We start from the raw sequence: 26,764 nt of genomic DNA, 5'->3' as shown, positions 1-26,764 counted from the left end.
ATATTTGCATTCAAAAAATACAAGATAAACCTTCATTTGCCGAAGCTGCTGAACCAGAAGAAGTAACTGAGCATTGGTAGACTATGATCAACCAGTGGCTGTAAATGGCAGGTAAACAAGAGATAAAATGGAGAGCAGGCAAGGTGAGGATATAAATGACATATGGTGCTAACACACCTACATCAGTGCCTGACTGCCCTCACCAGAGGCATACATTTCAGGTCCAGTGTCTTGTTACCAGTTGAATAAAAAAGAGTCACAGTCACAGAGTACTCAACTGGTTGGTTGAAACAAAATCCTGGTTTGGATTTTTACTTTATGGACCTGAAATGTCCTCCTCTGGCCGTCACTGCCCCGTAGTTCAGGGGTCCCGGCAGCTGGGAAGGTCGAATGCGCTGGTTCTGCAGCTAAACAGTGTGAGTAAACTGTTCCATCGAAACCACATGTACCTCTTCAGCTATAAGAAAGCACGATGGATGGCCTCAGAGTCAGTGACAGCCACATTTTCACAGGAAGTCAGGGTCTAGAGTCCATACCTTTGTTCTGCTCATAAAATTGGCATCTTCTGACTCTACTGAGCTGCTAAGACAAGAACGCGGAAGTGCATTCACAGCTGTGGACACTGAGAGAGAAAAACAAGTCAGATTGCCTGCCAGCATTACGTGAGTCACATAGTCTCACCCCAAGTGGACTTGGGACTTTGATAAGAGCTACAGGACTATTGTCCATCAAGTTAGTTAGAGTACTCTTATTAGCCATGTTCTTAGAAGTACAGCCAAAATTTAGGCAATAAGATGAATATTTAGGGCTATTTTTAGCAATGATTATACTTTTGCCTTCTTTCTCTTTCTCACTGCTTAGACGACCCTACCTTAGAGTAACCCTACCTTAGAGTAACCCTACCTTAACTCACCACTACCACTTCTACAGTCTCATCCTCTCAGCCCAATTCAGATCTGGTCACCAGGTCACTGGCAGGTTGACGGAGTGGCATTGCAACATGGTCATGGCTACAGTCGTGTTTGTTTTTTGAGAGGAAGTGATCTAGAAGGTCCTGAGGACTCAACATCAACTGTGGTGAGGAAATGTCCAACTGCATGAATGGGTAAGACCATGTGTTTTCTATGACGGAGTTCAGCTGCTGTGCCTCTGTCCACAGGCAGGGCAATCGTGATGTGTGTGTATGTATGTGTGTATGTTTGTGTGAGCAGGTATACCGTACCTTATGGGGACACAATGTCCCCACGACGTCATGGGGCCAGTTTCCTGTCTCAATTTAATAAAAATCTGTGACTGCAATGAAAAAACTAAAAATGCAAAAACTCTTGTATTTTGCTTGGTTACTTATGGTTGCTGGGTAGCAGTTAAGGTTGTCATAGTTAGCGTTAGCATTGTTCCCATAGAAATCAATGACCCGTCCCCATAAAGATATGTTTAGCCGACATGTGTGTTTGTGTGTGTGTGTGTGTGTGTGTGCGTGTATCAGTATGGGAGGAACTAACACAAGGCACTGTAAAAAAAAATAAATAAAAGTAGCAAGGCAAGGAAGTGGCCGCTTCTGACGCGCGGTGCAAACCGCTAAGCAGTGAGCCGCTCTCCTCCTGCAGCTCTCAATGGGTGAGTACTGCCTCTCCTTTAGCTACACGCTGTTTCTGCAGCTTCGCTGATTGCATCGGGTCTCAAACCCAGTAGAGAATGCTGGACGGCGTGCTACGTTTTAAACCCAAACTGTTTGGACACCTGTTTTAGGTATCTGTCGGCCCAGGAAGTCATGCTTATTATGGGTTAGAGTGTAAGTCTGTTTCCCAGGGGGATGCTGCTGTGGTATCACTGATCAAAGAAAGCAGGATTCGAGCTTCACAATACCCCCAAAAGACTAAGGAAGACAGATCTTGGTAAATGGCTGCTTTTCTGTGCTCTGAGCACGTGTACCATGAAGGATTACTTTTTTTTTATCCATTTGTGATAAGTGTTTCCCAATTTTACCCATTAGGTTAAATCGTGAAATAAATCAAGTAGAGTAGAGTAGCACAGCAAAAAAAAACTGCCTAGATCAGAGGCTTACTGATAGTCTGGCTAATTATTGCAAACGAGAGCCTGGTTACAAGGCCAAGAATATGTAGCATCTTAGACAACACCTGGATAATATTACGAGGATTAAGGCCAAGATTAAACAATTACATTTTATAGAAGTCATTGCTACTTATTAGGTCAGGATAAGTATGTCATGCTCTCTGGATGTTCATTCGGCTCTCAGGTTCCCTGAAGGGGCTCTCAGTGCACCAGGTCCCCACCCCGGTGCTTTGTGATTGTGTAGCGTGCCGGGTGCCTGGTGTGGTTCCTGAGGCCCTGAATTCTCCTTATTTTGAGACTTAATCACGACGGGCACCCAAGCAACAGCAGAATGAGAGGCTGGTGGGTCACAGTAATGCAGGGGGCTCCTACCTTCCAACTCTATGTACATGTAGAGCTACTGATACTAAGATAATTGTGTTTCACAGGGCATAGTGTGAATTCCTCCTATACTGACATTCTCTCTCTCTCTTTCACTCTTTCTCACACACGCACACACACACACACACAGACCTATACTCATATCTTTGTGGGGACTCTCCATTCATTTCTATGGGCAAAACCCTAATCCCAACTATGACAGCCTTAACCCTCTCAAGGCAGGCGTTGCTGATTTGCAACAGTTACAAACTAACTACCTTATTACCCCACATACATATTTTATGAGTTTTTTTTTTACTCAGAAGTACCACAGGACTTGGTTGTCCTGTCCTGTTACTAAAACTTAATTTGAGCCTGAAAGGGTTAACCCCTACCCAGCCCTAACCTTAACCATAAGTAACCAAACAAAATACAATTTTTTTGGCATTTTTAGTTTTTTGACTGCAATCACAGTTTGTTTTTAATAAATTTGAATTTCCACTTGTGGAAACTGAAAAAATGGTCCCCACAATGTCAAAATGACAGGTTTCTTTTTCGCATTAAGGGGACATTTGTGTCCCTAAAATGTAATGTACATCTGTCCCACGTGCGTACACACTCACACACAAACACCTACTACTTTTGAACAGAAGTGCAATGATAACAATGAAAAATATTGTCAAGCCGCGGTTGATGATAGTTAGATTAATTCTCCTTTCACATCCACTCTGCAGCATGTTGCTTCACCGCGGAGCTCATTGTACGAAATGCATGTGTATACGTGAGATACAAAATAAAATAAAATACATGCGATTTCCAATGCAGTTTTTCTTGATTGCTTTGGCAGATCTCATGAAACACGCTTAACATTCTCAAGACTATAAAAGCATTTCTCAAACTAGTTCATGCATATAGCACAACACTGTGTTTTGCTGCCTGTAACTTATCCAAAACAATTCACACGTGCCTCAAAAGCAAATGATTCCACCAATGAATCAGTCAGTGCCACCAAAATGACTTAGACATATTGTCAGTATGCGAGTGTAAATATGCTCCTGAGCTCCAAAATCTGAATGATACTCAGTTCTCACTTTCTTATTGTCACTGACAATAATGATTTTTTTTTTAACAAACTGTTACTTATTCATGTCAGAGATACCAGTTTCAACATTGCAAGGCTCTACATTACAGCATGTAATGTTCACTGGCAAGAGAAAGCACTTGCATGCACATGTAATTTCTTCAGATCTCAAGACACAGTACAATAGCAAAATGGCAACACAAGAGCAAGAAATCATGTACTGAAACACAACAATGCTGTATCACTGCAATTTACAGAATATATTTTGAGAAATGCTCCAAAGCAATCGGGAAAAACTGTGAGTGTTATATGAGCTACTCATCGGCTCCCTGTGAGCTATGGATCGACACACTGGCTATCACTGTATTATTACAGTATATGTATGATTACTTGAGGAAAACAGCCAGTGTACCTGAAGACCAGAGTATAAATACATTAGAGTAAGACAGACAAGTCTACTATAGCCACTGTAGGAATAAACTGCATGTGTATACTAAGAAAATAAGACTTTCATAAATCGCAAGCATAAAAACTGCAGTGCTGACATTCAGTTAACCTACATGTTCATAGCTAACCTGTAACTTTGCTATTGCATAGTTACCGATGCTGGATTGTTGCACTATGGAGTTATCATTCCCCAGATGGGAAACAAGGTCCCTGGAAAGGTGGAAAGGAGAAAGGGGAGCCTGTGGACCTGGGGAGTGACCTCCGCATATGTACGGGGGCCAGCGGGGCATTAGTGTGACAGTAGGCCACATCTCTGCCAGTCAGGACACATTTCTCGCCAAATACTGAAAGTTCTATCGACTCAGTGTGTTTTATCACTTTCTTCTTTTTAATGTCAAGATTATTTACTCCTTTATGAGTTGTTGACTTGAAAAATAACAGCTAAGAAAAGGTTTCAAAGAAATACGCTATTAGTGGAATTACTAGAATTATCGCTGCAATGATTACTACACACCTTCCTGTGCCCCTAAACCCTGAATCCCAGCAGGCATCTCACTGTCAGTCCTGATCTTGTGCTGCTTCCAAAGAGCTGACTTTTCAGCTATGGACAAGCGTATTATACTATCAGTGCAAACATATTTAGCAAATGTTTTAGTTTTAAGTTACTTCAGCTGAACACATAGAACAGGGCTATTCAAATCACGGTCCTCAAGGGTCAAGCCCTCCTGATTTTCCAGCCTTCCTTCACCTGTGAGCCAGGTGTGAAGCTTCTGACCAATCAGAATCAGTAATTATTAAACAAACTACCTGGGAGAACTGAAAACAAGGCCTGGATTTTGAATCGAGGTCCTGAGTTGAATAGCCCTGACATAGAACGTCTGTTTGCAAGAAAAGCCTGCACGTTCAAATTCCACAGTCTTGAACGGGCATGTTTACCTGCCCTATTTGTGGAAACACCAATAGATTCTACTGGAATTTATTTTTGGGTCTGTAACTGTGTCACCATCCATCCATCTTCTTTACTGCTGGCCCAGCACAGGGTCACGATGAGCTGAGGCCTTGGACTGAATTCTGCATATTTTATTAGACCCCATACTAAATAAGCAATGGGAAGATGCATTGTTTTATATCGGTCTTCTGTCGCTTTTTCCAGCAGTATGTTGATCAAGTTCAACCTCACATGCAAACACTGGATAGACTGTTAGACTGTGACTTCTGCCCAAGCCCGCCTGGCACAGAGACAGGCTGTTAACTCCCCTACTGCATCGGCACCTGTGCAGCTTCACGATTACGTCACCAGATAAGTCACCCATGTGTCCGCTCTCTAGCTGGGAGACGTCAGAACAGGTCCTTCAGTCTGAAAGACAGCCTACATTAACATCTTGAACTCCATTAAGTCTTAAATGCTGGTGGGGCGAAGGGTAAACGTTCACGGCATTGACTGGCCTTGGTAGCTGTTGTCGTGATTGGCGCCCACACGGCGTGGACGGCAGTCCAGTCGGCACCAAAAAATGATGTCGAGCTTGGCGGAAACCACAATCTATTGTGAACAACGTGTATAATACTCTCATGCACGTTAGCCAGTGCATGGAGGAAGCTCAGCCACCTGCTACACGCAGCCCAGAAGGCGAGATCGGACTGCGTCGGATGGATGACCTGCAGCTGGGGCGTACGCTTTGAGTAAACATGGCAAAAGTGACTCAGTTGCAGGACCATCTGATTGGCTGATTACATGCAGGGGTTTAGCTAGAAATTCTGGGTCACACAGTAACTATCCAAGGCCCCTGTGGCAGACCGGCCCCGCAGCTATGCAGACAAGCCGGTTCCCCTCATTACCAGCCAGTGCAGATGCGCAGACGCTCGCAGCTGAAGCAGGTGCGATGGCAACGCGACCCACATTGGGGGCAGCAGAAATGATGGGCTTTCTGCAGTTTTGAGGTGCCGCTGGCTGCTGCTGGGCCATTTTTAAGGTTAAACGTGCTGCTTCCTCACTTTATCGTCGTAGCAGTGCATTTCACACCTGCACGTAATGTTTCCCATTGCTTTTGAAGGTCACTTGAGGTCGTGAACATTACAGTGACATTTCTCATAGTGAGCGGAAGGGAGCAGCCCACCTCGCTCGTTTGTTTGGGGAAACAAAAGTGCCCTCCTTCAGATTTTCCATCCTATTCCTCCCACAGCTGCAGTCACGGCTGTGAGACACACTTCTTTTTTTGTCATTCTCGTTTGCTTTAGACACGTCATTAGCGAAGAACATAAATCAGAGCTGTAAAGACCAAAGAGAAATGAATAAGGTGCCTTTTTGTGAAATGCCGTTCGGGAACGTTAGGTCGATTTTAAGGGCCTCTGAGTTCCGGGGGGTCTAATATACAGTTCTGGAAAAAATTAAGGCATCACAACAAATTTTTCAGTTTCACTTATTTCTCAATTTATGTGTATGTACCTGTGTAAAGTATACATTTTTTTGCAAACTGCAGCCTGATTCTTCTCTGCTTCTCATTAATGAAGGGCTTCTTCCTCACTTCATGAGACTTCAGTCCTGCTTCAAGGAGCCTGATACAGTCCTAGCAGAGCACTTCACACCTGCATTTAATGTTTCCCATTCATTTTGAAGGTCACTTGAGGTTATGAAGTTGATGGTCATCTCTGGCATTAGAAAGTCGCTTCCGCCCTTTACCTGGCTAGTTTTTGGTCGTTCCCAGTGTCTCCTGCTTCACCTTGTTCTTGTGTACTGCTGTCTTAGAAACTTTGAGCCTGGAAGCAGCCTGCCTTGCCGTGTAGCCTTCTGCCAGCAGAACCAGGATTTAAAAATGTAGATTAAAAAAAAAAAATGAAGTGGTATCTCCCAGAGCTACAGTATATTTGTAATATAATTGGATCTGATCTGAGGGCCCAACATCATATGCTTTCATGGGGCCCAAAATCTCTAGTAGCACCCCTAATTGGGACTAGCAAATACATGTTTTTGGACTAACCTTTAATACACTAATATTAATAGTCTAATGGTGCAGGCATAAATAATTCAAAGATCATTCTCCACATGAAGGCTCATCTTGGTACATCACGATTCTCCTGCAAACGAAGGTGTTACATTTAGGTGACACTATGAGTCTTAGTTAATGTGACTCAGACAACATGTCTGGAGATTTTTTTGAAAGCGCTGTAATTCAGCAGCTCGGCTGGGCCTGAAGGCTGGCGTACCTTGAAGGACCTTCTAAGAAATTGCCGCGGTGCTTTCATGTGTTACGTAATTTGCAGTTTCTCGCTGCTATACAATGTTTTCTCAGTGTGATTTCCCTGGAAGGACCAATTAGTTCCTCATTTTCTAACCTGCCGTTCAGTAGGTGCACGGGGGGGCACGCAGTCTTGCTAAAGCAGAGCAGCAGCAGAGGAGCAACCACCGCAAAACTGACCAAGAGGGACCCCCTCCCTCCCCCCCCCCCCCCCAGCAAATTTACAGAGTGCCCCTTTAGATAACAGGCAATAACACAAAATTCGCAACAATTTACCGAGAACCGGCCCCTCCTCAGGTCGGCGAATTTTACCGAAAGTCCCCCCCCGCTGTGAGACCCTTCCTCCCTCACTTATTCAGGATTCTGCTATACTGAACGCACTTGGGATTTTCTGGAAGTGTAGTTTAGCAAATCTAGCTGTTTGCCTTACTAGAGAGACTTCTAAGTGCTTTAAAGAATCTGGAGATGTTATTAGTACGGGGACAACGCACGCATCCTTTTCTCAAGAACAAGGAATTAACTGGCTTGGGGGGGAGTATCGTTAATTCAAGCTAAATTTCCCCCTAGGTTAATGCAATATGTAGAGTATTGGTGGATAATTTCAGTGCAGATAGTCAGCATTTGCAAAACTTGTAAAACTTTGCAATGGTATTGCATTGGAGAGACAGTTTACAGTAAAAGCATCTGACAGAAGATGGGGAGATTGATAGTCAATAAAATTGCCATGTGTTGTTAGGATGGTGACAGAAGCTGTGGTGAGGCAGCATTTTCCCACATGTTCAGTCTTTGCTTCAAAATGACTGACAGGACCTGGAAAGTCCCTCTTTTGCCTGTGGGCTGGGGGGGCTGGGGGGAGAGCCATCAGCCAATCAAATTTGCCACATTGCGTGAACAGGAAGTCGCCTCTGCAAGATGTCAGTCAGTGCGTAATAGGTGGGTGGGGGGTGCTGCTCGCAAACATGGCCTGGCAGAAGCTGTTTCCTGTAGCTTGGACACGTCACACCATTTGGGGTCCTCCCTGCCACTGGCGTATCAACGGACGCCTAATGAGGTAGCTGTTGGGTCCTTCATTCCATGTCATAGTTTGCGGCTCGCTGAGGTAACATGGTGGCTCTGCATGCCCATGGCTGTGTCAGTGAAGAAGAAGAAACCATTCGCGTTTTCGGGCCAACATACCGTAAAGACATGCTACAAAGACTGGGATGGCATGTGAGTTCACCTTACTGTCTTATTTTTATCAAATAAATAGCTGTATTTCGGCCAGGGAAGAGTACTATCACATACGGATGAAGGTACAGTGGTGTCCCCAGAATGTAAATTTCAAACTTTGAACTATCAGAGTTGGTCTTTAGGGGAGTATTCCGGAAGGTACGCTGGTTGGGAGGATGTGTAGGTGAGAGCAGCTGTGGGTTGGGATTAATTACTGTATGTAGTAGCTATTGTTTGTCGTTGAGTTTGCAGGGCACAGGTGGGCATGTGGAAGTCATCGTGCTTCCTTTTGGCCTGTGAAGGTGTTTAGTCTCAGCGCTTCAGCTCATTGGGCCTCATTCACCAAGCATTCTATAAAAAAATAATTTTAAAGTGTAAAAATTATTTTCATGGTAGTAACTGCGATCATGCGTATTATACAGTAAATAGGTCTGTTTCTGCGTATTGGCCTTGCTATCAAAATGGCATTCTTCTTGAAGAGCTTGCCAATCGTGATCTAAGAAGGGAACGAACGGTTGAAGATCATTTTGATTTATTTGGCACACAGCGTTCACAGAGAAGGTGATATCTCTCCATGTAATGTCACGCACAGAATAGAGGTGGGAGTCTTGAGCAATGTCTGCAAAAGGGGTCCTCACTCTGGCTGGGGTCTGTTGATGATCAGTCCTTGAGGAGCAGAACGCACAAGGTTTTTAGTAAAAATGTTGCGTAGTAAATAGCCATTTCATGAACATGTGGTAAAGCACAAATTATGTTGTTGTGGGGACGATCTATCGAAAACTGTAACATGAAGGAGTGTGTATTGTGTTGACAGGTATCCATCTTACTGATGCAAAGCAAAGTCTACACACACTGTTTTTTAATGATTTCTTGCAGCCTGAGGAGCAAGTACATTAAAAACCAAAGAGAAATGTCACTGTTGAGAGAAATGTTGCATTTTTGCACATTATGGCAGGCTAGGGCAGTGAAATGTTTTATCATTGGGGCTTTCAGATTTATCTTTGCTTAGTTTCGGTATGACTATAGTCAGGCTAAGGAAGCTTGTTTAGGGAGCAGCTGGGTCCAGTTAGCAAACAGGAAGTGACACAAAGGGAAAGTAGCTATTATCTTCTCGGAGAAGTCCGATTGAGGCACTTGACCGAAACAGACAAGGGGGAAATTGAAGTTTACCCATGGAAATATGAATTCCACTAAAGAAAGGGAACCAAATGTGTCTGAAAGAGACTAAAAGCAAAAGAGGAACAAGTATGAAATAGAAGCTGAACTCAAACTCCCACAGCAGAGGGGTGGAGACGCAGCCCACACAGAGCGCGCTCCTGTGGGTCACCCTACCAGACACGCACGCAGGAGTCATGACCCGCTGCAGTCGGTGTGTGTCCCTCCACTGGCAGATCACTAGAAACTTGGTCCCTGAAATAAGATGATAAGCTGTGGATCTATGATCAAACAGGGACATGCTATCATTGCCCTGTTCTGAAGATTTTTTTTTGAGAAGTGACACCATTTTGGAAGTAAAACTACTGCTAAAATTCATTGATATGCGGTATATTGTGAATTTAACATTCTGCATATTATGACTTTACAGTACTGTATATCTGTATCAGTAATGACATTATGACTTTACAGTACTGTATATTTGTATCAGTACTGACATTATGACTTTACAGTACTGTATATCTGTATCAGTACTGACATTATGACTTTACAGTACTGTATATCTGTATCAGTACTGACATTATGACTCCAACAGTACTGCCCATTATATCTGTCAGACTCCTGTCCCAGTTTTTAAGAATGGAAACTTGCTTGCCAATTTATGAAAAAGACTGAGTGACTTAGACTTGGATTTTGTTGATTTGACACTTGACTTAGACTTATTATAAATGACTTGTAAAATCAAACATTCAACCACTGCAATTAATATTAGGTTCCACCTTCGCCTTTCATCATTGGCTCCACAATTGTGTTTCTGGCTGCTCTTCTCCGAACCTCAAGAATGCTGTACCATGTGAGCCCATAAATGACAGGAGCCACAACAGTCCAAGGCACCAAGTGATTTCACCAAGTGATTTCACCAAGTGAAGGCAGTTCAGAGCACCAGCAATAAGTATCCATAGCACCATCAATACCAAAAATACTAAACTTTGGTTACTGAAATTTGTATGCAGATGAAGTAAAAAAGACAGGATTCTTTAAAACGTGGGAAAAGTATTTCAAGACCCATAAAAACAGGTTAAACTAGCAGTAATCTACAGTTACTTTAACGTTAAATGTTCCAGTGTTCTGATATTAGGGCTGGGCGAAACACTGATATAATATCGTATCATGATTATGAACATTCACATTGTCATCAATTTGAATATCGTATCGTGATAAAGCCTAAACACTTGTTTTCTTTGATAACTGTCAGTTATAATGCACTATTTTCCATGAATTCCATCAAGGTATGAGTGTTGTTGATGTAATTTATGGTGACATCCTTGTCAGGGACACATTAAGATCCATTAACATTTACACCACAAAAGATATGCGGTCAAATGCGTGATTCGAGTGATCGGATCACTGTACGTCTTAATGGGCATTTAGACTTGTATTCAGTGCTTGGGGGCGGTACTCTACTGATCAGGGATTCGAACCTGTAACCTTCCAATTGTCTGTTTCCCTAACCATTAGGCCACCACCCTATACTTGAGTGATTAATTCTCAGAAGCATGACTTGAGACTTGATGGTTAGACTTGTGACTTGTGACTTATGGTGCTTACATGACTTAGTTCCATGTCTGTCTGACATTACCATGAATTACGTCTGTAACAGCACTACATGCGATATATGTGTGACAGTACAGACCTTGTGTGTCTAACAGCACTGCATGTTATATTTGAAAACAGTGCTGATAATATGACCCTAGCAGTGCTACATGTTATATGTGTAACAATAATAACATTATGACTCTAACAATATGGTACATATATGTGTAACTGTACTGTACAATATATACTACAGGGCAAAAAAACACTATGGACCAAAATTTAATGTTGTGCATTGAGGGCTCAAGCTGGTTCAAGTTGATAGAAAGGCAACAGTAACTGAAATAGCCATCATTACAAATAGCCTCATTACAACCAAGGTCTGCAAAACACGTCAAACAAGCAGACGGGCTACAGCAGCAGAAGACCACACCGGGTGGCACTCGTGTCAGCTAAGAACATAAAGCTCAGGCTACATCAGGCACGGACTCACCAAAATTGGACAGTGGAAGTTTGGGAAAATGTTGCCTGGTGGGATGACTGTCGATTTCTGCCGAGACATTCAGATGTAGAGTCATAATTTGTTGTAAACAACATGAAAGCATGGATCCCACCTTGCATTAACAGTTCAGGCTGTGGTGTAATGGTGTGGGTGATATTTCCTTGGTACACTTTTGACCCCATAGTAAAAACTGAGCGTCATGCATATGCCACAGCCTTCCTCAGTATTGTTAGTGATGTCCATCCCATTATGAGCACAATACATCCACCCTCTAATGGCTACTTCCAGTGTGATAACTTGCCATGTCACAAAGCTCATATCATCTCTGACTGGTTCCTTCAACATGACAATGTGTTCAATGTACTTAAAAGGTTTCCACAGTCACCAGATCTCAGTCCAATAAAGTACCTCTGGGATGTGGTGGAACGGGAGATTCACATCAGGAAGATGCAGCTGACAAATCTGCATCAACTGGCGATGCAATCATGTCTCCATGGAATGTTTCAAACACCTTGTTGAATCTATGTCTCAAAGAATTAAGACAGTTCTGAAGGAAAAAGTGGGTCCAACCCAGTACTAGCAAGGTTTACCTTATAAAGTGGCTAGTGAGTGTACAGTATATGTAAGAGTACTGAATATACTGTACATGACGTGTAACAGTACTCTGAAAGTACTGCATATCTGAAATAGTACTGTATGTTATCACCCTTGTATTTACCGTTTTTCTGTTCCTGTCTTTCTCCAGCTCTGGCTGAAACTGCCATACTTTTTATGGCTTAAGTTCATTTCACTTCTTCTTGTGGGCCGTGGATATTCTCCAAACGGTCTGACACCTCTCGTTTACCCGCTCTGTGCCCTTGGTCACACAGAAAGCCAATGGCAATGCAGTTTGTGGCAAAGTGCTGAAATGGCTCATTTGAACAGAATGGAGCTGTTACCGTATTGTGCAGGAGTGCAGGAGAGATTTTTTTTTTAAATGGGGACAACCTAATTGTGAGCAAAAGGTGTCAACTCAAGCTTATCCAGCCGTGCTTGATGAGGCATTCGGTGTGATTTAATATAGGTTATTAAACATTTTGACTGACACTGGCCGACATACATTTTTGTCTGGTATGGAATTGCCAATCACCTACAAATGGTCTGTTAGTCAATAGCAAAAACAACAGATTTCTCTAGAATTTCTTGCAAGATTGAATTTACTGAGACCCAATATACTGTAATGTTACATATTATGCTTGGATACATTCATGGATCTATTGCTTTATAATAACAGGCATAATTTAACGTTAGGTCAGACTTAGACGGAGTAGTTTTCTTTTGTCTATCAGAGAAATAGGAAAATTATGTTGACAATTGCATCCAACACAGGCTATGTAAATATTAAGCCTGTATAGACTTTACATCTAAGTACATTGCTTGCTATTTGAAAGAACACTGTGATCTTTGCTTTTTCCTGGTTGCTTTTTTTTTCTTTATTGCTTACCGCTTTGGTCCGTGTGATCAAAACTGCATCCGGCACAATTTACGGCAGCTCAGTTCTCAACTTCTTCAGGACCCAAAACCCGCAACGGCGGAATACAGAGAGAGTGCGTGAAGTCGCGAGTGCGGCAAGGATACATGCTTGTGAATAAAATGTGTTAGAGAGTGACATCCGTGTTTGAGTTAATTATCTTTTATTAAATCGGTAGGTCATTGTGGAAGTGAAAAAAATTAAGGCCATGTACAGGCTAATAGGCATGCGTGCATTTCACTCTGTCTACCTACAAACGAGATAAAGGGAGACAGTGGGAACACGCGTGTGTACAGACACGGGGAAGCGGGCACGCGTGTGTACAGCACGGGAATGCGCGCCAGTGAGAGGATGGCCCCCCCGCCCCTGGTATTGCGTGTGTGTGTGTGTGTGTGAAGGGAATGTGTGGGTATCTGATCTTCTTATTAACAACAATTACAGAAAGTGCGATGAGGAAAATGCTCAGTCACTTCAGCGCTTACAGCAGTTGACCCATCCAGCTTATTATAAGACCTTCCCCGAAATTATCCTCAGATACTGAAGATAATGATACTATTGAAAATAATTACTGTGAGATATTTCATATATTCAGCTTCCGTGTTCGTTATAGATCCTCACTTTTTTTAGTGCCAGTTTCACTCATTTCAGCATTTGAAGACAGAGGCGTAGGAAAGAGTCCCATACTGGGGGGGGATACAACTATATATTAAATGCAATATTTTAAATATCCATTAATTTGATGGAGACTAATCAAATTAAATATTGGGGGGTACATGTCTCCCCCATCCCCCTTGAACCCTGTTCAGAGTATCTCGCAACCCTGATTTTGAAGGATGAAGGTGCCCAAGATGGAGGCCTGACCGTCCTCCACCTCTCAGCCGCCATGCTTGGCAGGAAGCAGAGGCATTTACAAGAAGCCGAATTTCAGTCGCATTTTCAGGTGACCGCGCTGAGTGGCGCTGGTTACAGTCTGCAAACGTGTGGCAGATCACACTCCGCTTGCGTGTTCACCTGCCAGAATGCGCGTCCGCAGACCCCCGCTGGTGGACCGCTGCCATATGTACTAGCGAGACACCGCTCTGCTGATCTTTGGACCACTGTAACTTTTGACCACTTCCGCATACAAACCAGAGACGGGGGTGACTTTCTATTTCCATCCTGTCCTGGTGCACCTCAGAGTTGATTCTTAAATCTCTCTGGCTGTTTTTCGTCTTGACCAGTCACCCTGTGCTTTGAAGGTCTAATGATAGGGGTCACCAGGAGGTCTGCAGGACCAGCCTGTGCCCAGACACGCACACCCTCTGCCTATCTGAGATGCTCTGGACAGCCAGCATCTTCCGGTTATGCAGCTGCTGATTTAATCTTCCTTTGGGCAGTTCCCTGTGATCCTCACTGGCGTCGTTCTCCCCTGGCACCCATTCAGCCTCCTGCTCCACCCTGCAGGGACCACATCGCGCAGATCATTTGCTTTCAGTCTGCCTCTGGATTCCTGTTCCATCCCGGGGGGTCATGGCTGCAGGGGCAGGAAACCGTGTGCTCGGAGAAGGGCAAAACATCCCATTTCCTTCCTCTTTTTTCCATGGGTGGGGTCAAGGCTTTGCCGGCAGGCTTCTGCCGACGTGCTCCAGATCCCGTCAGTTCACTGGCTCCCGTCCGCGGCCAGCTTGACAGTCCGGCATGTTTGGTGAGAGATCCGCGATCGTGGCGCCTGGGAGGCGGGTGAAGAGAAGGTGAGGGGGGCAGGGATGGGGGCTGTGGTGAGGCGGCTGGAGAGGAGCGAATGCCTGTGGGTTTGAGGAAGATGAGCAGGTTTAGGCACTCAAGCAGTATGAAGAGTGGAGCGTGCTGGGGGTGCTTTGTTTCTCCTGATTGGTCCTTCTCCTGAAAGCCTTTCAGTCTAGCCGTGTTGCAGGAACATTTGCGGGGGTGGCTTAAGTTGCTGAAAGTGGACATTCTGATGGTGGTGGTGAGGTGGGGTGGGGATAGGCAGGGCTTCCCAGCCTGAAACTTGAAATTAGCCGACAGTAAACGCTGTTCTCCTAAAGGGAGGGGCTGAGCTTGTCCAGCCCATTTCTGAGAAGCATGTGTGAATGTGTGATGCTTCTTTTGAGGCTGCCGGCTGCTGTAGGATGCTGCATTAACACCAAGAGCTTTTCTCCCTTCTCTCAGAAACATGGCCTCCTCTCAGATACCCTGGCCCACCCCGATGAGGGCCATCGGCGCCCAGAACCTCCTGACCATGCCGGGCGGCGTGTCACACTCCGGATACCTCCATAAGAAGGGCGGCAGTCAGTTCAGCCTGATGAAATGTGAGTCACCGTGGCGACCGCTGCTGTCCAAGCGGTTCATGGTCTGAGGAGTAACTATAATGCTGACACCCAAGTTTTGGGATGTTCACAAGCCGGCACACTATTTTGAAGAAGTGCACCTGTGACCAGAAGGTCAAGGTTCTTCCCGTTTAAGGAGGAACTAAACGTCTAAGCCAAACCAAACCACTCAGTGTGTAATTATTGCCTGAATTACAAATGAACACTGTAATAATTAACATCAATCATAATGTTACCCCTGCTGAGTTTTACACGATCCTCTGTTTGCTTTATACCCAAATCCAGACAGCACTTTTTAATTCCCTGTCAAGGTCATCTTTTAACACTTATTGATGTGCACTGTACTGGGTCAGTCAGCCCATGAGCCATAGACATCAGTATTGTATATCTATAATAATGCACTGTTTGACAAGTCTGCCTATGACCTCTGGTTTTGTCCAGGGCCCCTCCGTTTCATCATCCTTCACAAGGGCTGCATGTATTACTTTAAGAGCAGTACCTCCCCCTCACCACAAGGGGCGTTCTCCCTCAACGGCTATAACAGGTCAGTGCTCAGGACTGTACTGAAATGCACCGCTGGTGAGCTGCTGGTGGTTTCTTTAAACTCTAAAATATCTTGCCCGGGCAGCCCACCCCACCACGTTACTTAGGTGAATTTGAGTTTTTAGGCCACGTCACGGGGACGGCGGCCACATCCTGTCTCACAGGAAATCTCTTTCTCCTATCCGTTTCCCCTGAGGGGCTTGAGGTTCCGATTATGAGCTCCAGCAAACTGCCCACTCTGTGTTCAACGTCCAACCGCAAATGCCTCCGTTTGCCGCCCCTCTTTAAGTTTCGATCAAGAATGACGAATAACAAAAAAGAGGGCGATGCATAGCCTGCCTTCCTCAGTTATCCAAGCCGTTTCAATCTCTTTTTTTCTCTGTTATTCTGGACGCTGGGACTAATCCCTCCTCCTGTGGCCCTAGCAGGCTGAGCACTTGCTGCATCCTGGCCAGACATGGGGTATAATTACACCCCCAGAGCAACTCCTCCCCGGCGCTCGAGCCGCTCCTAGGTTCTCCAGCCCAAGGGGCAGCTATAACCGCGGCAATTTGGCTCCAGGGAATTAGACCTCCAGGCAAGGGTATACCTTTGTATTGTGCATTGGGGGGGGGATTTGAAGTCTCTACCCATTTAAGGGGGTCCAGGGGGTTGTATTGGCTAGTTTTCATTACTGGGGGGGATATAACCCCCTCCCTCCCCATATTTTATGCCAGTGCCTTTCAGACTGTGTCGGGGGGGGGGGGGGGTGTGTAACAGGAAGCAGTGAACGTAGGGCAGCATTTTAGTATGGGTGTCCATTTTGCTTTGTCAATGCCTGTTGAATTAACACAAATTGAGTTACATCAAACCTACAAGTACCCTTATTTTCTAATGATTTTAGTTCATTAGGTGTCTTCACATCCTCCAAACAGTCGTAAATGTATAATTGGCTTAACCAGCTATTACGGATTATCTGCTCTTGTTGGTGCTGCCTGTCTGTTGTGTCGTAGATTTAGCTGATGTAGCTAATGCAGCTAATGTAGCTAATGCAGCTAATGTAGCTAATGCAGCTAATGTAGCTAATGCAGCTAATGCAGCTAATGTAGCTAATGCAGCTAATGTAGCTAATGCAGCTAATGCAGCTAATGTAGCTAATGCAGCTAATGCAGCTAATGCAGCTAATGTAGCTAATGCAGCTAATGTAGCTAATGTAGTGTCTCACGCAGGTGTCCAATAGCATTTTACTGTCTTTATCAGTGTTTCTCAACCCAGCTACCTTGGGAGCAAATACATGGACGTCCTGGGGGTCCCCGGGGACCCGATTGAGAAGCACTGGTCTATATTAAATATTTTCATTGACTGACCACCTTTGGAGAGTTACTCCTGTCAAGTTGCGAGCTTTGTTATTTTTCTGAGAAGAGACAAAATCTTCATAATCTTCATTTTTTTTCTGGAAAAAAACTCGTTATTTAAGACTGGTCTCGGTAACATGACGAACACACTCAGCAGCTGGATCCGTGACCGTCATTTTACACGCTCCGCCAACAGAGTGATGCGAGCCGCAGAGGAAACCACTGCCAACAATGTGTTTCCCTTCAAGATCGTCCACTTCAGCAAGAGGCATCGCACCTGGTACTTCTCCGCAGCCTGTGAGGATGAGAGAAAGGTGAGGCCAATGATGGCCAGCAGGGGGCAGTGGGGCTCTTTATGGTTAAACCCCCTGATTAAATACACTAGTTATCTAATTGAGAACAGATTCCACACAAGTGTACAGTAAATCATAGCTATCATCATCATTGTCAGGATTCAGTCAGTTATGATGTGTTTAGAAAAGTCACATAATCCCAATTTATGCGTCAGTCCAGGAATCTGCTACTGGCAATAATGCCACTGAACAGTAGGGGGCAGTAGGGTCGATGTTGATTTGGGACCTCTGGTTTAAAATTGACAGAAATGGATGGTCGACCTGCGAAAAGAAATTGACTTCTATCATGACAGAAGAGATGCCCGTGTCGCAAGGTAGGATTGCTGCTTTGTTTTTAATCTTAATCTTTAAATTGTTATTCCAGTGCGTCATGGTATAGCCAGTAGGGAAACTGTCAGTGAATATGGTGGAAGACTAATATTAAGCTTCCTTGCTACATTGCTTGGTAAAACTATAAAGCTTGTATAGAAAGACGTGCACCTGTATTGCTCCACAGAACACTCTGATCCAGGCCCCTCCCCTTTCCCTTATTTGTACATCCATATATAGCAGATGACCTCACAGTTTTGATCCAGACTCCTCCCTCTTCCATTAATTGCACATCTGTGTTTTCCCACTGACTGTGCAGCTATAATCTGGCCTCTTCCCACTTCCCTCATTTGGTCGCATCTTGCATAATCATTGGAGTCCCAGCAGTTTCCTCTTCTTGAAAAACTGTCTATCCAACTCAGGCTCCCAGCAAGGAGCTGCTGTGTTTCCGAGTGATACACAAAGGCCGGAAGTGCCCTAAAAGTCCCAGAAAATATAAATGCGTCCCGTGAATCTGGGTGTGTGCAGATGTTTAAGGAGCCAGCAGAGATCCACATTTAGCCCTCAACCTGCAGTGCTCCAGTGGAAAATCAGGCTGCATAAGACTTTAAGTTAAAGTAGCATGGGGATATTACCCAAAGAAGGGCATTTTGATTGTTGTATTTGTTTCCCTGGTGTTCCAGCGATTCTAATACAGACTTAGACGGCTTTTATGGGTCCATAGAGAAGCCCCTCGAGATAAACTATACCCCGGACACAGAAGATGGTAAGAGACACCCACCGTTCCCAACATCTACAACACACCATGGCATTCAACTTAATGGCCTGAGTTCCTCAGTAAGGAACATATTCGGTAACCTTCTAACTGACTGTTTTTGCCTTCTTAGACTATGTCGTAGAGGATGAGGAGGATGAGGATGAGGACTACCTTAAACCAGATGAGGGGCAGAGCATGACAGGTACTTACCTTTAAATTGTCAAGCGGTTGAGCATTGGGGGACTTGAGGTCTCCACCCATTTAAGGAGGTCCAGGGGGTTGTCTCTGGTGGTTGGTTTCGATAACAGGTGCCTGCTGCACTTTTCTCACGGTCTTGAGTCTTGACAGTGTTGTACTTGTGGCCAGGCTGAAACTGCTGATATAACCTGAGGCATTGCTCTCTTGAGTGGATGGTCTGCAAAGGTTTCCTGTCACATTGTCACTGTGAAGTTCCTATGTTGGTTTTTCTGTGGAAGCCTAAGAGTGGTTATGATCTGTCTATTCAGGTCACCTCATGAAGCCTCCACCAGCCTACCCACCTCCCCCAGTTCCATTTCTGCAGCACACAGACTTTCCACACAGGGCATCTCCACCACCCCTGGCTCCCACCAAGAATCTTCCGAACCCTGTGCCCAGGAAACCGGCTCCACCCCTCCCCCCACCCAAGCTGCCCAAACCTGATAACCTGGTTGAAATGGACATGGTCAACAAGGGCCCTCCACCCCCTGTGCCATTAGCCCACCTCAAGCAAAAGCCTAGCCCAGAACCCCACCCCCGGTTGCCTAAAGGCACCACCCCCTGCACAGCCCCACTTATCCTGAAGAAAAAGGTGTCGACTACGCTTGGCGTCCTCTCGGAAACCAAGCCCCCGGTACCCATACAAGGCCCCAGGACTCTGCCCATCTGTGTCAATCTGGAGAGGAATTTGTCCCTGATGGTTGGGCCGAAGCCCTCGATGAACCCTCTGATCCCCGGAAAGAAGCCCCTGGAGGAGCTGGCAAAGCCGGCCATGTACAGGCCTTCACTAGCACCCAAACCTTCACCCAGCGACACCAAAACCAGAGGCCCCTTCCAGTAAGTGCCCCCTTTCCCTGTCCCTCTGTTTGCTCTCTCTGTCCCACATCCCCTCACTGCACCTTTTCTTCCCTTAATCCCCCATATTTCACAGTTCCTCAGAACCCTTGAAGTCCTGTCAACAACACTTAGGAGACCAGTGTGAGCCTGGTCATCAGTCCTAAAAGCACACCAGCCAGTAAATTAGAGCAGGAACTCTTTGTTCCTTGATCATTGTAAAGATAATCTGACTGAGTGTATTTATAAGTTATGTATAATTTCAATAGGACATAAATACTGTTGCCAGGGGTGTAGAAAGAACTTCTGGGCCTTTTGACAAAATGTCACCTTAGGCCCTCCCTGACTCACCACTGTGTATCCAAGGGCCCCTGTAAAGTGCTCGGGCCCCCCCGAATCCTGCAGGGTATCCATGCCTTAAACTGTGGCCCTGACTATAGAGCTGTTGTGACAGCATGGGAATTATTGCATTACGTGTTTATGATCAGCCGATTGACTTCCCAGAGTAGGTGACAGTCTGCTGAAGGTGTGGTTGCAGATAACGGTTCCCGTGCTTGTTTTTCTCCTCAGAAGATCCTCACCCGATGGACAGAGTTTTCGCTCCTCCGTAGATGAAGTGCCGGCACACCTGAGGAAGGCGGCCCCGAAGCATGAGGATGAGTCAGATGACGACTACGAAAACGTGAGTGCAGGTTGGGCTTTTCCACTGCCACCGGGAACCGAGCCATACCCGAGCCATGCCACAAAATGGCGGTTTTCCATTGTAAATTATGCGAGCCGTACCCAAGCTGTACCCACACTTATTAGCAGGGCCGAAAGCATGACCAAACCAAACTGGAAAGCATGACCAAACCGAACTGGTTGCATCACTACCATCTGATTGGTCGAAATAAATGGAGATACTGGTGTTCTGCATCGATATGCATGGATTATCTGAAGGCATATATTATTCGCTATTAGTATTATCGCGCATCATGATGTATATAGTAAAACCAAAGCGAGCTGGAACCGCGCTGTGACTAGTCTCTCTTTGCGGTACAGCTTTGGTACGGGTCGGCTCCTGTATGCCAGTGGAAAAGCGCCAAATGGGACCAGCAACATAGGATCATTCATGGCACCATCCTCCGTTATGTTCTTGGTCTGCTGTATCCTACAGAAGCAGCCTAAAGATAATTCTCTGCATGTATTAGACACACAGGTCCTAAAAACAGCATGTATTTTCTGTTCTCCCCCAGGTGCAATTGCCAGATTCGGTGTTCATTAAAACGACAGAAACCAGCAATGTTGAAAAGTAAGAAATGAATAGTAGCCCTGTTGTGCAGCATTAAAATGTAGCAAAAAAGTGGGTGTACAATACAGTACTACACAGTCAGAGCTGCTTTTTGTTAATCTTTTCAGTTTTAAATTAAGCAATTTTCAGCGGGCTGTGTGGCTCCTGCCTTTGCCTCCCTCTAGTGTCTATTGAAAGAATTACATTAACAGAATTAAGAGGTCTTTGCTCTGCATTTATTAGCATATTCATAAATCATTGATGCCTTTTAATTACAGGCTATTTAAAGAAACTTGCAGATCTCCTGAAGATGGACTCTACTGCATCAGGAACTCAGGGACAAAGACATCTAAGGTAGAGCATGCTTTCTAAAGTGGATTGCAAAGCAGTCTGATTTCAGCACAGTTTCACCTCAGCAGCAAGGCTTATGAACAACCTTCAGTAAAATATCCAGCTACATAAATCGCCATTTGTGTAAATTATAGCCGTTTGTGAGAGGTCTAGCCTGCCAGAAGCACTGTGTATTTTGTATGCGGTGGTTTGACACTTAACCAGACGCTTGAGGTGCGACATCTCGCAGTTTGCAGAGTGCCGAAGGCTGAGTGTTCCGCCGGGTGTATTCGTCCCCTGCTGTGCTCTGCACTCTGTCCACCTGTCTGCGAGCTCACGCTGCGTTTAATGCTGCGCTATGGCATCCCGTCTCCGCAGGTGCTGGTGGTGTGGGATGTGGGACTGAATAAAGCCCGGAACTACAGGCTGTTCGAGGAGGTCAGTGCAGTGCGATGTGCTTCCGTGGGCAAGCTCTGGCGGCCAGAGGCCTACCCTGCCCACCACTTTCAGTGCTGAAGACCAGCATGGAGTTTAGTGTGCATGGCTGTTCACCTGTTTCAGCATTCCTGTCTCTTTCATCCGCAGGATTCCCGGATCTTCCTGGAGGCAGAAGTATCCTTCCCAACACTGGCTGCCCTTGTGGAGTATTACTACCTTCACCCTCTTCCCAACCACCAATCCCTTTGCCTGCAGAGACCCTATGGATACACCCCCCCTAGGTGACAGGACTCCATCCCCCATCTGCTAGTAGAACCTTTACCCTGCATGCCCGCCGAGAGCGGCTCGCCTGACACGTGAACCAGCAGGGGGCGACAATGAGACACCTGGGGGGTGGACCACCTTTGCAGGAGATCTAGGACCGGCATATGCACGCACACACTAAAGGAAGGAAAGATCTTGGTGGAGATGTGGTCAAATCTGGACCCAGAGGAGGGAGGGCGCAGCCACTGCAGTTACCTCAAAGACGAAAACTCCACCACTGATGTCCACCTGGCAGTCAGCTGTCAGTAACAAAAATGGCATCCCTAGAGATACAGCTGGGACTTTCCCAAACATCTGGAGAGAAACAGTAAGATTAGAAAAAACCTTATTTATTGTCCAAATCCTGTTGTGATATGTACTGTATAGAGCAGTGGTTCCCAACCTTTTTTAACTCACGGCCCACACAGCCAAACACATATGTTTCCGCGGCCCACTGCAAAAGAATTTAAACGATCCCGCTTTTTGTGTCGGGTTAACTAAGTACTCGGAAGCAAGGCTGTTAATTGTCTTTATTGAATAAACTGGTAATTTATTTCATTATATATCAAATTATGATTTATTTGATTTTGACTAGACATTTTTTATTATATTAACAATATTACAATTTCTATTAATAATAATTGGCGGCCCCCCTGCAATACCGTCGCGGCCCACTAGGGGGCCGCGGCCCACAGGTTGAAAACCACTGGTATAGAGTATTGCACTGTACTCGACGTAAGACTCCTTTCATTGTGGTCATTTCAATGAAATTAATTTGTAATTGAACTTTTTGATCTCTTTTTTAAGCAAACTGCTTTTGATACACATATTTCACAGAAGGAATTCTGATCAACAGCATAGGCCTACCTGTTTTTGCAACCTGAAGCCCTTTGCCCATAACTCTATGTCTTCAACCATTTCACCACCTGCTGCCCTTACTGGTTCATTGTGAGGAAAACCCAAAGTAGCAGGGTGGGGCAGCCCAAGTTTCCATCACCACTTTAGAGCATCAAATTTGGTCATACATTCATGTTCACAAATTGTCCCAAGCCTATGTAAAAAATATAAATGTTGTTCATACCTTAATTTATATAAAAGTACTCTTGCAACAAAACTGAATAACTTGTCCGGCATCATGATTTTACATTTGATTGTCCTTTAGCCTTCTGCTGTGTGTGTTTGTCAGAGGGCAAAACGTTGAGTTCTCACAGAACAAGCAGGAGAGTGCGCCCCTTGTGTTCAAAACAACTCATTACAACTATGGCACAGTAAGCGTACTGCAGAAACTTAATAAAGCCATTGGGAGCAAGTGCAAGCAGTTATAAGGACAGGATTTCCATATTTCTGATTTCCCCTCCAGATGACTCAGCTTGCAGCCCATATTGCCTGAGAGAAGACTTTCAAGGGCAAAAACATTTCCAAAACATTGCTATCCGATACAATACAGTAACAAATAAAAATGCAACACATAAGCCATGATTACAGTAAAGGAGAGTCTATTTGCACCCAGGTGAAAATATTCACTCGGCATCCATTCGGCTATTTACACCCAGCCGCCTCACTCCCTGTCCCCCCCCCCGCCCCCGGATTCACAAAAAACACAAACACTGTGTTGCATGTATGGCTGCACATCACTTAAATGCCTGAAAGTGGCAAAGAGGGATACAATTATAAAAGGCAGGGTACATTAAACACAAAATGTTCCCTTGTTCTAGCAATAGTTAGCTAGCCGAAAGCCGAAAGGACACAGTAATCTTGCTGACTAGCATAAGCACTAGCTACAGGGCTTAAAATTCAGTTCTCACAATGGGGGAGAATTCCCGTCTTATGTTTAGCAAATGAGGAGGAATTTTAGATTTTCAGGGAGGTGCAATAAAGCTAACACTGCGTGGATTCAATGGCATTAGCCGTGGAATTTTTTAGTGGAGTAGCATTGTTGGCTACTAATACCTCGGTACAAACAGCATCTGCCTTATGCTCTTTCAGTTCTTATTTAACCTGATTTCTATCACCAATGTTCTAGAACAGTATAGTAACCTGAACAAGATGTACCCCAGTCTTGTGCTCTCTGCTGCCCCCATGTGACCCTGACCTGCATAAGCAGGTGAAAGATGAATGGATGGATGTTGTGGAACGGAGGGTTCCCCCCACTTAAGGGTCATCCATCTGTGTCACTCTGTCACTTGACACTAATTGATTAGACTGTGCTTGTCTACGATTAGACAGACTGACACATCAAGTTCATGAAACTCCCACATGCACAGTAGTCTTAGAGCTGGTGCATTTGCATGTGCAAATATACATTTATTTATGAATCGTATACTTTATAAACATTTTTAAAATTTATTTAAAAATTAGCTCTCCCATCCAAATATCAACATATCCATCTTATAATTTAATTGACTCTCAGGTTTTTCAGAGTAAATAAAATATGAATTATGTGTATTTTTGCATCAGTAGGCTCCTCATCGACACTGAGTCATATATTTTAATCAGTCCAACTGGTGCAATTTTATGGGCGCATCCATCCTGATCACATATATATATATATATATATATGCATGCACACACACATTTTATTTGCAATTTAAAGACACCAACTAGCCTACAGGTATACATTTTGACTGCGGGAGGAACAGGAAACCTGAGATTTGATTCCCCCAACTCTGGGGGTTCAAAGCAATAATGTTACCGCTGAGACATTCTTTATCAGGACAACATCAACACATGATACTCTGTTTACCATAAGCTGTAACTACATCAAGGCACACTTCTTCAAAGGGAATATCGGCAGTAAAATCATAACATCAGACAGATAATAAATCGCATCACTCCCACTCCCTGCTCCATTTCATAAAAGGCCCCTTCCGCTTTATCCCCATGGGATCTAAAACAAATATCAAGCAAAAGAATGAACCCAAATGCAAATGTACCAGATCCCCATTATTTAGTCCGTCGAAATGCATCATAACATTTCTAATATTCACTGTGGATGAGCATGAGATTGATTAAAAAATATATAAGCAAATATGTCACTTCTATACCCTTTATGTATTAATGCAGCACCAGGTGTCAACCTCTGAAAGGACTTTACGGTGTGCAGTTATTCCCAGTGCGACTTGTAGCAGGTACTTTAGTAAATCAGTTGCTTAATAATAGGAATTGAGAATAAATGTAGGACTACCAGGGGATGTCCAGTTACTGCTGCATTTTTCTGCGGGTCTGCACCTTACCACAGGGCTAACGGTCACACAATCGACCTTGGGAAGCAGTGTTTGTGGGCTCCGGTGAACCTTGCAGGGTTACCACAGGATAAACATATAAAGTGAACAAACATGCAGGCAGACGTGGCCATGGGATTTGAAGAGCATTGGTTCTAGACAAATAAAAACCCTTTCCCACATGTCATCTCCTGGAGGAACTCCTACCCTCACCAAGGCACTGGCAGTGATGTTCAGTTATTAACGATAAAAGATCCTTCCCTGGCTGCTGCCATCTTGGAATATATCCCACAGGGCTGCCCCAGGAGGTCAGTGTGTGCCAGACACGAGGCAGAAAGCAGCTGCCACTGACCTGAGACCAAGGCACATGGAGCCGGGGAGGCTTACTCACCTGTATGTAACCAAGACGGAGCCTTAAGATAGCCAGGACAGACATTGGTCACATGACCGACATCACATGACTATCCGGCCACATGACACATGCTGCCACCAGCTATATCTGAAACAGGGATTATGAATTCAGTGGCTTCAGCAATCCTGCCCGTATGGAAACAGTCAACCCTGAATGGTCCTGCACACGAAAAATGTTTTTTATTGAAACAGAAAATGCTGGTTTACTTCAACACAGAGAAATGCCCGCATTATTACTCTGTTTATGCAAACACAACATAATATGGCAAATAATGACTGAAAACTATCAAACCCATCAGTTATCACTATATTTTACAATATGGCTTGATATTAACCAACTGAAGCACCACATTTTTTAAGATGACAGCTTTATTGGCACCAGAATCTGATATGCTCTCCATTACACCAAAGCACATGTGCAGTGATGAATGTCCATGGGATATTACTGCTTCATAGAGCTGCCTTAAAGCTGATGACAGATGAGATGCACAGCGCTGTGATGCAGGAGCCAGGCCCCGCTGCAGACCAGCTCTCTCATTTATCTGGTTCTGGGAGAACATCCCTCAGTACGCTGGTCCTTTAGGTACCAGTCAGCTGCCTCCATCGCTGCAGAGCATTGTGAGTAACTGCACACTTGCATTGTCTTTTTCAACATTTCTTCCTCTTGTCCACACACACCAAACAACAAAGGGCCAGTATTTCTGACTGCTTCTCTTTGTGTGGAAGCTCTGTTCACCAGACTGGATTCCTCAGTACACAGATCCCAGAAAAAAGCTCCTCAAGGGCATTTTGTTTATTGTATCCACCCATCTACTCCAGTGATCAACACACACACACACACACACACACCCACCCCTGAGATAGGAAACATCCATCCATCTTAAACTGCTCATCCTGGTCAAGATCACTGGGGGTCTGGAGCCAATCCCAGAGA

General features: G+C 44.7%; 1 protein-coding gene across 7 annotated transcripts; it reads left to right on the top strand.

Moving 5' to 3' along the window:
* The first annotated feature begins 778 nt into the window (after positions 1-778).
* On the top strand, positions 779-23,312 carry sh3bp2 (SH3-domain binding protein 2). 7 transcript variants are annotated; one of them, XM_023808231.2, is made up of 13 exons: positions 779-1,105; positions 15,333-15,472; positions 15,932-16,034; positions 17,564-17,681; positions 17,967-18,034; positions 18,713-18,795; positions 18,917-18,988; positions 19,293-19,860; positions 20,428-20,539; positions 21,093-21,148; positions 21,406-21,481; positions 21,836-21,895; positions 22,043-23,312. In XM_023808231.2, exons 1-13 carry the CDS (start codon positions 1,086-1,088, stop codon positions 22,178-22,180), a joined length of 1,614 nt encoding a protein of 537 aa, XP_023663999.1. In that variant the 5' UTR covers positions 779-1,085; the 3' UTR covers positions 22,181-23,312. The 7 variants fall into 7 exon arrangements, with proteins under 7 accessions (XP_023663999.1, XP_023664000.1, XP_023663996.2 ...); XM_023808232.2 differs by lacking the exon at positions 779-1,105 and adding an exon at positions 1,567-1,617; XM_023808228.2 differs by lacking the exon at positions 779-1,105 and adding an exon at positions 8,152-8,245.
* Positions 23,313-26,764: the final 3,452 nt, after the last annotated feature.

This window comes from Paramormyrops kingsleyae, chromosome 7, assembly GCF_048594095.1.
Source record: "Paramormyrops kingsleyae isolate MSU_618 chromosome 7, PKINGS_0.4, whole genome shotgun sequence".
Classification (NCBI taxonomy): domain Eukaryota; kingdom Metazoa; phylum Chordata; class Actinopteri; order Osteoglossiformes; family Mormyridae; genus Paramormyrops; species Paramormyrops kingsleyae.
The sequence above is the reverse complement of the archived record's forward strand: the minus strand, read 5'-3'. Positions and strand labels throughout refer to the sequence as shown.

Coding starts and splice junctions, on each gene's coding strand:
- sh3bp2 (XM_023808228.2), top strand. CDS start 8,154: ATGGCCTGGCAGAAGCTGTTTCCTGTAGCTTGGACACGTCACACCATT. Junction 16,035..17,563: donor TCCCTCAACGGCTATAACAG/GTCAGTGCTCAG, acceptor CTCCGCCAACAG/AGTGATGCGAGCCGCAGAGG. Junction 19,861..20,427: donor AAAACCAGAGGCCCCTTCCA/GTAAGTGCCCCC, acceptor TTTTCTCCTCAG/AAGATCCTCACCCGATGGAC.